At 38.6% G+C, this 16472-nt stretch overlaps 1 protein-coding gene across 1 annotated transcript in view; it reads right to left on the bottom strand.

The window, feature by feature from the left end:
- LOC115813234 (shisa family member 6) overlaps nt 1-9840 on the bottom strand; it is a 38985-nt gene extending 29145 nt beyond the window's left edge. The window contains exons 1-3 of the mRNA XM_030775849.1: nt 9296-9840; nt 7373-7533; nt 4093-4203 (exon numbers count right to left, since the gene is read on the bottom strand). Of these exons, the coding sequence (XP_030631709.1) occupies nt 4093-4203; nt 7373-7533; nt 9296-9840 (817 nt within the window). The remainder of the gene's footprint in view (nt 1-4092; nt 4204-7372; nt 7534-9295) is intronic.
- Between the last annotated feature and the right edge of the window lie 6632 nt (nt 9841-16472).

The raw sequence follows: 16472 nt of genomic DNA, 5'->3' as shown, positions 1-16472 counted from the left end.
TAAGTAGCAGAGAATGAAAATGTACCCAAGCAATCAAGTTATGACTGAGTGTGTTACATTTTAATATCTTTATCAGACACGTATGCTCACTCTCAGTCTACGGATAAGGCTGGTCATTCAGTTAATGGAAATAACAGGGCAGCTGTTTCACAAAACACACTCACAAAACATCCTGTCAGGCCAATGGCAAGTCATCTACTCTTAGAACTTTGAAAGAGTGTGTTTCATGAAACAGGACAACAAGACAACTTTCAGATATTTTCAGAATATTACAACAGATTTGGATGGAAGTTCAGGCAAAGTTGAGTAGCTAAAGCTATTACTCACATATGCATCTGAAATGGGGAAACTTATTCAGGCAACATCCAAGACCATAAAAGATCACAAATAACAGATGGCCACTCACCATTAAATTTTATCAGTCTGTGCACAGCTTAAGGGATTTCTTTTTAGTGCAATAAGTAAAGTCAGATCACATGTAGACTGAATCCTGAAATCTACACGAAGCTTAGTGTAATTTAAGATTAAGATTCTAAAGAACCAACAGGACTACACAGACATCACAAAATCGACAGTCTGATGGGACTGAATTCACATCTCTAAATGGGATCTGAGTGAGGCAGTTGTTTTTGTTGTTGTTGTTGTTGTGTTGTTGTTTGTTTGTTCGTTTTTACAAAAGGCTCTGTTGAAGCGATGTGATCAGTGGAATACTAATAAGGCAAAGTGAAAAGACACCGACTTTCTTCAGGGAGCAGCTCTATATTCACACAAGAGACAAGATAAAGGTCAAAACTCTACAGTAGTACAAACTAATCTTATAAACTTAACCCTTTAAGAGCAGAGAAATAACCTGATGCTCAAAAGATCACATCTGAATTCTCAGCTCAATATATATGGTGTCCTCCTGGTCAGACCATGGGAGTTTTGCCCTAAAACTCCAATGCCACAAAAAAAGAAAGACAGAAAGAAAGAAAATTAATGTCCTCTGAACAGTTCATACACTATATGTGTTAACTTGTATACGCAAGGTACTAAATAGTCAAATTGTATCCCTACATCAGTTTTCTTAGAGGTTATTAAAAAGAGGTATGAGTGAACTTCTTCCTGGCTGGGGGAAATGTGCTATCTCTGAAGTTTACACCTCCTTCAGAGTTTACTGTGACCTCACCCCAGCTTCCTCTCCATTATTCTACAAACTAACAATAAAATCTCATCGTAATTAGGCACCAGAGGTTATTTAACAGCCAAATTAAAAATCACATCTTGATGCAAAAGACAAACTGCCTAAAACTCTTCTTTCTTTTTTTTTTTTTTTTTTAGTGCTTTTTCATTATCTCATGCCCTCAGTGTGGAGAACAACAGACAAGATAATGGACTTGCAAGAGTGAGCTTTGCATTGCATCTTTGTGTAGGTAGTTACATCAGATGGATATACAGTGAAGTGAATAATATAAGCAAACCATTTCAAACATAACCTGCACAAATTCACGTCGCTGGCGGGTGCACGGTTTTTGATCGTGTCTGGCTAAGGCTTGGAGGATGGAGGTAAAGATCATCAGAGGTACGACAGGCAGAAACATACTGACAGGACATTGCTTATGGTGAATTAAAGAAGAGACAGCATGAGAGTGAATAAGAGAGAAGAGAAAGAGAAGAGAAATTATATAGAATGAGTGAGAGATAAGAGAGAGAGAGAGAGAGAGAGAGAGAGATTCTGTCAGTGTGGCATTGTTTCTGTCTTTTGAAGTAATGTCAGGGAAATAAGCCATTACAGAATCACATTAGTCGCAGGGTATTCTTCCAGCAAAAACAATGCTTGACAGTCATTTAATTCATACTGTAAACAACTACATCCTGTGAATGGCCCATCCTCAAATCACATTTCCTTATTTCAGTTTCCCTGCCCGCTGTTTAGCTTAGAAATACCGATAAATATTAACGTACAACAGTGATAAAAATGAGTGTTTAAGAAAATTAGTTTCTGTTGTCTGTATTTTGAACATGGCTTGACTAAAATGAATGACAGGTATATTAATTGGTAATTCTCCTTTCCCAAGATTGACTGTTTAGTGTCATAGGCTATTTAGGTTTTTAAATTAAGCTTGTAATGTAGTGATAATATTGTGTTAATTGCATAAAGCATGGCAAGAGGCAAGTGAGCAGCTTGCGATTGATTGGAGTGATTTACTACCAACAGGTCCAGTTGGCGCCTTGCTGCAAGCAGATCGCAGTAATGACAGTGGGCATAGCACTACCATAATGACAGTCGTGCCAATGGCCACAAACACTGACAGCCTGATTTTCTGTGGAGCCCAACACACTTCTCTGGTGGTATGAATGCACTCAAATGTATTTATCTCCTGACCTTTCAAAGCTGCGTTTCATCACAAAGCATTAAGGACCACATTTTGTTATACAACTTCAGCTGTATTGTTGAGTTCAGGCCCCAGTTTGATGAAAATGATCAATGCCAAATCTTCGGATGAAATAACTGCCAGTCAGTGACTAAGAAAGGAAGAGCTTTTGACCTTTTGAGAGGGTAAATGAATATTCATTTCCATTCATCATTTATGTCATAAGCTGCGATGCCATTTGACTAATGATTTTTCATTGAGAGAAGTTTGTAAAACAGAAGGATGTTTTTTTGTCCACAGAGACAGAGAAAGTGTCCTGAAAAACAGAGTTACAACACTCATATTTCATTGTACAAGTGACAAAAATAGCTAACCCTTCCACCATGGCTGCACATGAATGAATCCGCTATGGTGAAAAGGGGACCACGGAGACAAAAACAAAAACCCAGCGACTTGAATAGGGTGGTGTTTGACGGACACATGAAAATAAATGGATTTTAGGTCAATGCGGTGTACTTGAAGAAATGAAATTTAAAATGGAAAGAGAGTTCATAATGGAAATTGTCTGAAAGGCCACTCACATCTTTCATGCTACTCTCTGTCTCCGATCCAGCTGGACACATGATCCATGGCCCTTTATTAAGGGATGAATCTCTTGATTTATACAGTTATGTCACGTCCAGAGACGACCTCGGCCATACAAAAATGCTTTATGGAGAAATGACGGACATCTGGCAAAGCCCAAGTTTCAGGTTCTTGAAAAACAAACATTTACTGATGGCATGTTTATCACTTAGAGTAATTAAATGCTATCTTAAAGTACTGAGAGCATGCCATCTGTCTGGCTACCCATTTAATGTAGCTTCAGCTGTCTCTTTTTAGCTTGTTCTTCTCTCACGTCTCCTTCTTTTCAAGCATTTATACCTGCAAGTGTTCATTCTGCACAGAGTATACAGGCAACATAAAAAGATGTGGGGTTTTTTTTTTTTCAAAGAAGAGTTTTAAAAGTATGGCATACAGAGCACAGACAACATACATAATGATCAGTGCGTCATCAGTGGGAATTCACACATAGCAATAATCCTGTGTATGTGGGTGAGTATACTACCCCCCGCTATCAGATGAAGGAGCAGTTGTGTTTTATGTAGATGATCTGTGTTACAAACCTTAAATCTCATTTCTCACTTGAAACAAACTGTTCTTATCAAAGAAATATTTACTTGGCACTATTATCCAGAGACAAATACAATTATTAACTTCTATGCCGGAGGTTACAAACCTCTGCTGCACCCGATGAGGTTGATTCCATTGCTCAGAAGTACACTGGAACCATCAAGCTTTGGATTCAAACCCATAACCCTTTAAACCCTATTCCTATTCCAAGATACAGCCTGGAAGAGGAAGACAAAACTTTGGAAACCAGGGGATGGCTTAAGTGCTCAAATGTTGTATTAACTGAACAGTTGTAGGATTATCAAAGAGTACAACAAGGGGTTTGTAAACAAAACTAATATGAACTCGATGGTGTGAGGTAACAGTTTAAAACCAAGCGCTCTTAAACCAAGAGCTGGGTTTGTGTATGTGCACCCTTAGTCAGAGAGTTCAAATTCCTTTTTCATTAGGTTGTGATGGCGTGCCCCACTCACTTGTGTGAACCCATGGGGAGTAAGGGTGAAAAGTGAAACACAAGTATCTTTGGATTCAGTTTTGTATGAGGCAACATAAAAATGCACTATACCTTTCACATGGCCTCGTCCTAGAGTCACAAAGCCCGAGGAGATGAAGTTGTGAAGGTCATGTCCTCCTCCCCCTCCACCTCCTCGAATACTGTCCTTTGAGTAGTGTCCACCTGAAAATGGCCAGTACAACATCAAACACATGCTGCAAACAAGAGTCAGTCAGCACACCACCAAACTGCGTACCTCTCAAGGGCAAACAAGGATAAGCAGCAAAATTCTGCACATGAACACATACGTGATTCTAAATTGCACTGTTGCAGCTGATTTAAAGTTAAGTTAAAAGTCATCCTAAACATACAAAAAGAAGAGGAAGAAGAAGAAGAAGATGAAGATGATGATGATGAAGACAAAGATAAACTAGAACAACAAAATGTCTGATATTGACTGCTGGTAAAGATCGTCTAGACTCCAAAACCCCAAAACGGTGTCAATAAATCAGGGCTTTTCAAATCCTGCCTCGAGGTTCAGAGTCATGCTGGTTTTCACAAGTACCAAACATTGGGGTGTCTGATTGGTTAAGGATACACACACCTGTTTCCCTGGAGGAAAAAAAACACAGCCCCTTATTGTGAGGTTAGGGCAAAACCAGCAGGACTCTGGACCATCACAACCAAATTTAAGGAACCCTGTTGTAAGTGCGGCTGATGCAATTCACTGGTAAAAAGAAGAAAAAAAACCCAGTCTGTGACAGAGTTTCTGGGGGAAAAATAAATGAGTGCGTGTCAGAGGGTAAACAATGGGAAAACAGACCAAATCAGAAATTTCCTTCACTTTCCCTGCACCTCAAGCAGTAGTTGACAGGACTTCAAAGACAGGTAAGCAGACAAACTGAGCATTTTCTTGCACTGGTCCATTTCTTGAGTTGTGGTTTAAATTTAACAGGCTGTTATACTGGGCTTACAGAGTGCTCTCTCAAGTGAGTTCAACTTTTAGCCTTGCCATGAGGGAAAGCATTTTCAGTGAGGTTTAAACACTAACAACAATGGAGCCAGAGACCATTAGCAAGACGCTCCAAGCTGCTGAGCTTTGACACAAGTGTGAGCTAGGAGGAGAATCATTCTGATGCAGTCAGCACCAATGTCCTCACGCTTGGATGTGGGTGATGGTTGCTTTAGCCCAGTGGGGAAGAATCATCGTCATTACTGAAATGTTTTAGCCTGGGAAATTTTTACTATTAATTGGTGAGGAGAAAAAAATGTAAAGGCCACGATGTAAAAATTGTGTGGATTTCATATCATTATGAAATTGCCCATAGGCATACTACATCTTAATTAAACTAATTAAATCATAGTTTAATAACCCAGGAAAAAATTTATGCATGCAGAGTTGATCTCTCGAAGCAACATTCACACACACACACACACACACACACACACACATTAATGTACTCAAATATGTCCTTAAGCTAAACACATAGTGGTTTGAAATGAATTGTTTTAACTTGCATTAATACATAACAATTCCTAGCGCATCAATTAATTTATTAATTGATCAATTTGTTCTCCACCAATGACAGTTTTGCATCTTTTGAATTACAAAAATCTTTGATGTGTGCATCAGCTGGCTGTTTTCATGCAGTTCTGACAAAAACAATAAATCATAAAGCCTAAGAGCAAATATTACAGTGCAATCCCGACGATTTGTCTAACATTGGTAAGCACTGTAATAATGTAACAATAATAACTATAAGCACAACACAAGCCAGTGTAATTCTCCGTAAATCTGCCCCCCATACTAATCTATAAAAATGTATCACTGTTTTTCTTGTTCTATGACACACATTTCCATAATAACCTCTCAATGCCTTTTGACTGCGGATTATTAGAATGGATCAGAATCTTAAAAAATGCTAGTGATAGTGCATGAGACAGCATCTAAGATAACAACCAAAGGCCACATGGATATGCATTTTCTGTCTGAGCTGGCACTGCAGATTCTGTTCGGTGCATAGAAGTCCAATTTATATACAAATTACACACGCTTCTATAGCGCCTGTCACTGTTTTTCACATCCACTCAGACAGGACTTGGGGGTCTCGGTGGAAATATTGGCCAGCGTCTCTGGAACTGATATGTAGTGAGTCTCTGTGATGGCTGACCTCAGCTGGAGATGACAACACAAGGTCACGCCAAACAACAGAGCGCAGAGCTGGCTCACAGCAAAAAAAAAAAAAAAAAAAAAAAAAAAAACCAAACTCCCTCGCTCGGACCATTGACTCTCACATTAACGCAACAGAATCAAACTAAACCCCCAACTGTACCACAAAAAAACAGCTGCGGACAAAAATCGCTCAGAGAGGCGGACGTGAAGAGCTTTCTCCAGAGCAAAAAGGAGTGTGGTGTAACTTGATAGTCTGACTAGCCGGCCGTTGCGTGGTCACAGGTCAGCATAGCACAGTCAGCCGTTACCTCACTCTGTCACTGGGATATCACATCCCTGTACGGAACATATGAACTGCAGTTTTATCATAACTGCGCAGGTGATGGTAATGTGACATTTCAGAAAAGACAGGTCTTCAAACCCATGTATGTATAGCTACACTGGTCTAGACAACGTAGCAATAACTAGCAAATATGAATTAAAAGCAGCTCTCTTTGACCAACCAGTACCCAGTTTCTGTACTTTTGTGTAGGTAGGAAATGCTGTGCAGTTATATAGATGTTGATGAATTGTATTTTTTTTCTGCATTGTATTACATCCTTTTCATATATCAATATATCTGCACTTACGAGACCGTTCTGTGCAAATGTGGTACACACATGATATGATTAAAAAATAACATATTTTACCTAATTTATTTACCGTGAAATAAATACAATGCAATATGACTCATATTACAAATATATTCTCAAAATATTTTCTCCCAGAACTACAACTAATGGATATATGAAATATTCTATATACGTTGAGTAAATCTTAAACATTTTAAGATGTAAATAGCACTAAAAATGTTTTTCTATGCTATACTACTCTCTCTACAGTACACTTTTATTAAATTTGTGCATTAAGACATGTGAAGATTGCAACTATCATCTACAGACCTGAAGCAGTCTAAAGTAAGAGTAATGAGGTACTTCTAAAGATATTAAAAATACCATAATCTGTCCTAATCAAATATACAGTTCTTTTCTCCTTATGAAAATGTTCAAAAGAAAAAAAAAAAAACAGGGACATCAGCATTCTGTAAAAGGTAAAAGACATTTAAAATGTACATATTTTTGAAAGTTATCGGAGAAACAGGATATGAAACGCCAGACAAAATAACGTCATTGCTCCTACCGTGATTTGATTTGGATGTGTGGACTGGAGTATAATGGTTTTTGGAACCCGTTCGAACCGGAGTGTTGTCTTTGGGTGAGCTGTTCATTGCCGCAAAGTTCTCACAGTCATACTGAGATAATGGAATGGGTCCTTGTTGTCTCAGAATGTCTGCTAGAGCTCTGTGAAGGAAAGCAAATACATAAGAATTTCACCAATAACAGACTCTGACGTGCAAACTTAAACACATTTAAGGAATTTTCAAAACCAGGACTTAAGATTTGATTACATACATAACGAGTTATCCGTGAATAACTCCTTTCTTGATGTGTACATGTGATGCAGGGTAGGGGGGGGGGGGGGGGGGGGCATCATTTTTGAAAGACTAGAGTAGCTGCTTGTAACACATGTGTTTGCTTTTATGGGAAGCAATTGAATTACTTTTGCTCTGTGTAGCTTTTGCAGGGCAAAGTCACCAAAAGAATGAGTTTACATTATATCTGTTTTCAGTTTGTTTGTTTATGTCTGTCCCTATTTTCCTCTGACAAAGAAAAAATAGTAAATTGTTTTTCAAAGCTTGAGTCATTCACAGAGGCACAGCTGGGACAGTTAAAGGATGAGGGGTTTTTTTGTTTGTTTGGTTGGTTGGCTTTTTTTTTTTTTTTGGCACAATGCTACTTATTATGCCAATTTCCAAACAAACGAAGCAAATACATATTCAACATATTTCTGAAAACATGTCACAGTATATATGCACAAAATGAAATGACATAACAGAGGCTAACTATGCTGACAATCAAGACATCCTGGAGAGACTGACAACCTTGATATATCTAAAAATGGAATCTCTATCGCATGCATTTAGATGACTTCCAAATGCATTCACAATACAAGCATACAGAGGGATGAGGGGTAAGCTCACGGGACTGATGGAGAACGTGTAATTAAAATAAACACTAGCTGGCAGTGTAGTAATATTTGAATTAGGCATTAAGTCACAGTAATATGGAGGGTAATGTTGACATAAGTTTAATTTTACTGTTCTGGGCTTAACTACTGCACTACACAGTCATGACAACATGACTTGAAGGGAAAGCAGTGGGCTGACAATGCCCTGGAGTCTCTCAGTATTGCTGTAATTTGTTTATCATTCAACGCAGAGGATTGCCTCGCAGGGATCATCTACCGAATAGCATAGGGGCAACGAGGAAAATCCCCATCTATCCTTCCACAAATTATCTGAGTGGCTTTTTAGCTAATGTCCAGCCCAGGGGGTTATGTTAGAAAAGCTTCTCTAATTGTGATGTTCAAATAGTGAGTATGATTTAGGCATGCGTAAATAAATTGTTAAGATTTCCCACCAAACACAAACACAGAGGGAGTCTATCCTGAGCTCCAAAGTCATGCCACTGGCCAATTCCAAGGCTCTGCACGAGAATTTCATCACGACTCACTCCTGGCACATTGTACATTCTCTTGCAGTGGAGCTAACGTAAAGATCGTGTCCCCAGAAAGGGGGCGGGAAGACGCACTTCTAACACGTAAGTAAATTTTACCGCCATCTTTCATGATGATCTCCTTGAAAACACCAGTACAAGGATGAGATGTTTCACGTAATGAGTACAAGACCCTTATGTCATAAATTGCCATATTTCGTAATGAGAGAAATTATCATTGTACCACTGATCACAGTATCACTGGGTTTTCAATGCCAGCCGAAGCTTCACATACCATTCCAATTAAACTGTTATAGAGTATAAATTCAGTTTTGACCTTTCATTAATACCAGTGCACATTCCTTAACAGAAAAGGTGTTTTGCACAAAGTGTCGATGTCAACCTTAAACAAATAGCCTACAGCTAATAGAAAGGGGGAAGCCAAACATGAGCATATGAATTATTCATGTGATGGATGACAAAAGTGTAGGTACAGCTCCCGCCTTACCTGTGAATATTCATTTCCTGAGGAGGCTGGGTTGCTTTGTCATAAGCAACTTTTGTCGAAACCCCAAGGACAATGATGAAAGCTATTACCCCACAAGTAATGTAGACTGCGGTGTTCGTTTGATCCATACTTGGATCGTAAGTGTCACCTGTTGGAGTGGGAGATGGGGGGACAGGAGGGTCCCAGGGGGGCTTATGATAATTCTTGCACCTTCTCTGGTCTAGTCGGTTGCCTTCGAACTGACAACAAAAGCGCAAATAACACGAGCCACAGCAGTAGCGGTGATCAGTGTTGTTGCACTCGAACTCCTTATCAAACTGTCCGCTCACGTCGTAGTAGCCCAGGCAGGTTTCATGATTGCCCGCTGCAGGAGGCTGAACCTGCGTTATCCTCTGTGTGGACGCAGGAGGTGACACCGTGCTATTCTTTTCCTTCACCTTCTGAGGTCTTTTAGGTTCAGTTCTGACCCGTTTCCCAGTCGCAGTACATAACACGCTCAGTGGATCCAAATAAATCAGAAGAAGTAGAAAGTGTTGTATACCCATGTCTTGGCTCACTTATTATTCACTTCCTCCGTTACAAACCCTGCCTTCTACAATACTGGCTCTCTTGTGACGGGTAGGTTCAAATTGTCTCGATCCTACAGACTCGCCGCAGTCGTGAAGTTCGTTATTGTTGCCTTGCCATACATCCCAGAAAATATCTTCACATAGAATACATCTGAATGTACTGGAGGCGCCATTCATGTAATTAAGATTTTACACCCATCACGTTTTACTTGACAGAGTGAGTTGTCGGTCAGTGTAGAAAAAGACTTCTAAATGCACTGCTGGGGATGGTCTTAGACGTACAAGACGACATCGCCTATTTCTTCCAATTCAGCTCATTCACTGGACGTCTCTGTCCAAGACTGAAATTTCAAATGTCCGTCCTTAAAAGGAGCTCTTGACTAAGGGATTTTATATTCGACTTCAAAGGCATTTATGCTGGAAGAGGGTAAAGAAAAAACGTAAAGATCAGTCTACCGTCACTCAGCCAGCGCTGCAGATGGAGGACTCAGTGTCTGACACATGAATTCTTAGTTGAACGGGTGGTATGTATCCCGTATAAATGCACAAAGAATATTTCATTTAGTATATGCTGTTATCATCGATACTTTTGCAAAATGATAAATCACCAACTTAAACATTCCACAGCACACATCCATGTCTATTGGCAAATGAATTAAAGCACGTGGAAAATAAATTACATAGTTGTGTCCCATAACAACTATCAATCGTGACGGGAAAAGACTGAAGTAAAATTGGAAAAACAGCGTTATGTCTCTTATCCTATTCTCATCTTGTTGCAGAACGCGACACTTCTGCTCGAGCGCACATGATCCACATTGATTAGAAGCTGTAATGTAATTGTATAGTCATTTGTAAAATGACACTTTTCTGTAAAAACCAGCACCATTTAATCGGAATATGTGTTGAACAATAAAAAAGAAACACTCACCACACCGTTTGAATGTGTTTTCCGTGCAGAGCTCCGGCGTTTGGAAAGTAGACTGATTTGAGAATCTTATTCAGAAACCGTCTCTCTATGGTCCGCCTCCCATCGCTCTCTCCTTCATTATTAGCGCTGGCGTCACAGCTCTTTCAGGTAGCACTTGAATACATTTTATTCTGGGCAGTAAAGTGCGCGTTGTTCCTGTCCAACGCCAGTCAAACTAACCCTTATCAGAAGAAGGCAAGGCTGGTCCAGCATTGTTTCTTGTGGTCGTTTTCTAATAGACGAGCCCTGAACCAAATAAATAGATGAGTAGTTCGACAGACATCGGCTTGTAAAACGTTACTTCATTTCAAGAAACAAAATAATTTTGAACACAAAATTTAGTATATGAATGGCAACGACAGAAAAATGCATGTTAAAATAATTCGTTTATGTCTATCTCTTATCCCGTTGCATGGATTTTTGAGCACTTTTAGCACGACCAGAAAGGTATTTACCGTCTGAGCTATTCACTTTACAGCACGTATGACAGGTTGCCTGAATCCACCCCTGAGTTAAAAGCACTGCTTGTGGTGACAGAAAAGATAGCCCGCAGGGTGGAGGAATTCTGTCACCAACCCGGTCTCACTAGCTCCACAGTTTTCTCAGTGGAGTCTATCAGCCAGGAATTCATTCACGAACGCGATTAATCTTATAACGTCGCGTGTACTAGCCAGTTATTGGACATGGCATAAAACATCGTTCATTATCTCTGAATTGCTTATTCTTAATCGTACAAGATTCTAAAGCATGATGATGAATTAAAAGAAGTCTTAACACAGATGCGACGAAAATGAAAACTGTAACTGTTCTGCAGTGGAAAGGTGCTGATGATTATTACTTATTACAATTATTGTTATTATTAGTATTTCTTTATTTAACATTTTCAGAACTGGCTTTGACATTAGGTAAATGAGAATGCTCTTGAATTTGACTGAATTTGACATTAGAACTTAAGAAATATGCTGTCTCTCCCATGAACTTTCCATAATAATAATAATTTAAAAAGACAACATGCAAGCTGCTTAAAAGTACTGAAAAAGAGGTATGTTCACAACAGACAACAGTTTACAACATTAACATGTTCACAACAGAAATAGATCACAAATTCACAAAAACATTCTTGCTTGGGTTCAATTACAAGAAAAAAAAGATAGAGAAGAAAAATGAAAGTCCACTGGTATATTTTTGTGCATGAAATCATGTGCATCTTTGAATTAACTGCCTACACAATCCTCCGATTATAAAGCCTGGAAGCTGTTGCTAAGTTACCACTTTTACGATGCCATCCATACTTGTTGTAATGAAATATTTAAATGCTTCTTGTGAAGTTTCCCCCTGGACTTTAAAAGATATATTTGGTTCTGAGAAATGCATACTTTCAAAGCAGACCACAGTTACATTATAAATACTGTGTATGACACTTGAAAAACCTACTTCATGCTAAAATTAATGCATGGGGAAAACAGATAAAAACAAAACAAAACAAAAAAAACCCAGTTGAAGCATGTCCTGAGCACATATAAATATATGTCAGTGAAGCCTCCCACTGACATATACAGTATGTACTTCAGAAGTGGCAAGGTGGTCTTAGCATTCTAAAGCATGCATTCCATGTTATGCAGGGAAACTTTTTAGACATGCTTGCATACTGGTGTACAAAAGTAGCTTGGAAGTAAAGATTTTATGGCTAGAGCACTCCTCCAGGTGTAAGGTGCATGTGTATTTGCTTGTCTAGAGGCATGTGAACAGATGAGAAAAATCAAGGAAAACAGTAAAGGGCTTCTGCTACACCAGGAGGTCTTTAAAAAGAGATCATTAAAAAAAAAGAAAAAAAGACACTCTTTGTAAGTTCACAAAGTCTTCAAAGCTTTGGTGAGATCTCTTCTAGAGACATCAAGTGGTATTTTTTCATAAAGTAATCAGTCTCACCACATTATCAGTCATAATATCGAGAATTAAAAGAGGGGTAAAGTTAAATTTGTTTTCAATATCCTCACAGGGGAGAACATTAGGAGAATCATCAAAAACTTGTTCATAAATATTTGGCCTTCCAGTTATGCAAATGTTTAACAAGCAGGAGCTTAAGACAATGAATTTGTACATATTCTTCCAAAATAATATCATAACATATAATTGCGGCATATTGCATAATACAGTCCTCTATTTATTTTTACAATGAAAATGAACACTTCCTTCTTAACCTTTTCATGTATTCCGGAGAGTTGAATAAACATGTAACATATTATTAAAACACATAACATGAATGGTAGTCATTCTTTAGTACCTTCTCAGGCTTCACATTTGTGACGGCCTGCTTATCTCCTGATTTCAGATGTCAACAACTCACTGTTTATCATTAGAAAGACAACTTCAGTTTGAGCAATATCCAAGGGATCAAACATTTCACACTGCTTACAAGCAGTGGTAAAAAGAACCACAGTCAGGTTGCAGAACCTTTTCTTTTTTAAAATATAATATTCAGTTTTCACTGTATGTTACAAAGCAATGAAACAAGTCTTTTTCTGAGACCATTTCTATAGCATTTGTCTATATGTACTTCCTCTGCAGGGAGTAATACATCAGACATCACATTCAAAAACTATGCGTCCAAATCACAACAACAGCCTGTGGTGAAACAAGATTTAGAGTGAAGAGTTCCCTTGTGTTTCAGTGTGTATGCTGAGTCTGTGTGAGGATAAAACTTAGTCAAGAATTTTCAAACACTTGTTTTCATGGGGAATAGGGAAAAAGCAAGGAATACAAGTTATAGCTTGTCTGCCCCACCAAACACATTCTGAATTCTAAATTCTGCACTCAGATTAGAAAGACTAGGTTTATTGATTGTGGAATAGTGTGAGTTACAGAGTCATCTAGCACTGTCATGTTAAGAATCATTTGACCTTGAATGTATTTGCATGCATCAAACATCCTTGATATCTAAATCGAAGGAAATGTTGAACAATTTATAAAATCCCCTTAGGCAAGAGAAGGCATCCTTTTTTTTTCTTTTGAAGGCTTGAGGTGCATCCAGGCTTGAAGAAGATGATCGAATTTTAGTTTGTACTGGAAGCTGATGTTGATTTAAACCATGCCTAAGTGCCCCACAGTGTACAGCTGTTTATTGCATTAATTCTACAAAACTGTTCTATCCCTCCAAGCAAACACTCCTTTATGGAGTCATACTAGCCCTCTCTTCTTAAAACCAGCAGGAAAGTACTACTAGCTGAGCAGGTTCATAGATCGAGGAATTGATTTGACGACCCTGTATAATGACTCAGTGGAAAATCATTGTAATTTGTTTCAAATAAACACACCTCTTTTCATAGGGTTATAGGGGAAAATTTACAAACCATGTCTAGCTGGTTATTTCTCTTTTTACATCATTATGCTAATATATGTTATTCTCAGCTACTTTTTTTCTGTCATGATGAACTTTGCACGTGTTGAGATTCATTGTAAGACATAAACTAGAAATATTTGTATCCCAGGCTCCATAAAGTGCAGTATTTCAGATCAGAGGAATCTTTTCATCTTGCAAAAGTGTCTGATAGGGACGCTCTACCCATTTCAATACAGTGTATCTAGCACTACTGAGATTACGTCATCATATCTGATACCTTCAATATGGGGTAGATCCCTGTAATCTCAATTAAATCTCCCTAAACCACGCAGAGAACAACAAGAACCAAGTTGTGATCATGAGAGACGTGGCATCAGTTACAAATGCTTGTGCTGTGTCTGGGTCTGAGAGAAGAACACACATAAATAAAACATGTTTTGGATATGAATTGGCTTGTGCTGTGTTTTACAGGTTTCTGAACACGAGGGGATTTTAAATGATGAATAACGGCACACAGTGAATTCACAAATAGAAACAAACTGTTCTTCATCCACACATCTGCAGTTTGAGAACAGAAACGCACAATGTCGGCATGTTCTACACATTCACTGACTGGACGTAACACTGTGAAGACATTCTCACCTTTCCCAAGGAATCAAGCAAGTTCTCCCTCAGTCAAAGGTGTTGTCAAGGCAACTCAATCTCAACTGTGTACAAGTAAGATAATATTTGCTTCTACAACATGCTAGCGTAAATGAGCATCTTGGGTTAATTGCTGTCCTAAAAATATTATTTATATTCAAATTACTCGATAAAAAGATTTGAACAGTTGCAAGAAGTAGTACTAATTGATCTATAGTATTTATCACAGTAAGACACCAGATGGGAAAAAGCATTTGAATGAAACTTGAGCACATTTCTCTCTTACCAAGTTAGTGCTATAAGCCAAATTTCCAGTTTTAAATTTCCGAGGATGGGAGTGCTTTTCTCACCCAGTGAAACCTACACACTGTTTGCATTTTTAGATCAGACAGCAATTCACAGCCTTCCAACTGAATTAAAACCCATTCATTTCACCAGTAAACTTGATGATCCCTGTCATATTATATGTAGAAAGTGAAGTTACTCAAAAAGACTGTATACCATAAAGAGTTTGAATGTGACAGGCTAATGTGAATCATGTCTAAACCTCCCTCAGGAATACTCCTACAGCTGCCACTGTTTTCCTCACTCCTGACGTCTTTACTAGGATGAATGGATTAACTGGGTCACAGCTGCTAAGAAGTGCACATATTCTGGTAACTGCATAGGGACTTTTCCAAAGGCTGGAGGAAAAAATTGAAAAGGCATGTTAACCTTAAACCTTATCTTTCTCTCCGTCCTCTTCTTTTTTTCCCTCCTTTTCTTCTTCTTCCTCCCCCTCTTCAGCAACAGCAAAGGTATGACGAGCAGAATGTTAAATCATTCATTTACCGCATGGAAGATAGTACATCCCTCTCTCTCTCTCTCTCACACACACACACACACACGCACGCATGCACACACACACACACTAAAAATATCAACAATATGTAGTGGATTCCAAAATAAAAATATTTGTAATACATACTGAAGATAGCATCCTCGAATTCTGACTTCCACTGAAGCCCTATTTGTAGTGTTAGCATTTTACAACGATTACTTTCATAGCCCATCACAGCTGTTATATTACCAAAAGCTACGAATTGTATGTGGATGTGCTCCATGAAGAACATTTAGTTTGTCCTCCATTCATTTTTAATGGTAAAAAAAAATGTATTTTGAGACCAAAAAAAAATGTACATTTTAATGGCTCAAAAAACTCATCTTCCAAATGCTCCTCAGCTCTAGGGCTTGTCCCTGACAGCTTGTAGACAGCTTGTTGTATGCTGCATATGGATAGATGCAGGGGCTTCATACATCATTACAGGAGACCTTGATGATGGATAGAGGATCAAAGGTTCTTGCCAAGAGCAAGCCCAGGGAATGACCTCTTCTGCATGAGGACACATTTTCATTTGCCCCCCACACACAGCTGGCCAATGTGTTCGCAATATTCCCGAGATGTATGACCATAGTTTGACCTTCCCTGCTTAGCAGAAGAAAAAAAAAACGTTGCCACCATGACCGTATACACAGTCATTAAACTGACATGAGTGAGACATCATTTCTGTTCAAAAAATATGGCGCTGCGCCTGCCTCTTACTGTAAACCTGTCAAATACATAGGACATTATATATTGATGTTGGACTGTTGGCATGTCTGAGTAGAACTGAACTG

This window comes from Chanos chanos, chromosome 5, assembly GCF_902362185.1.
Source record: "Chanos chanos chromosome 5, fChaCha1.1, whole genome shotgun sequence".
Taxonomy (NCBI): Eukaryota; Metazoa; Chordata; class Actinopteri; order Gonorynchiformes; family Chanidae; genus Chanos; species Chanos chanos.
The sequence above is the reverse complement of the archived record's forward strand: the minus strand, read 5'-3'. Positions and strand labels throughout refer to the sequence as shown.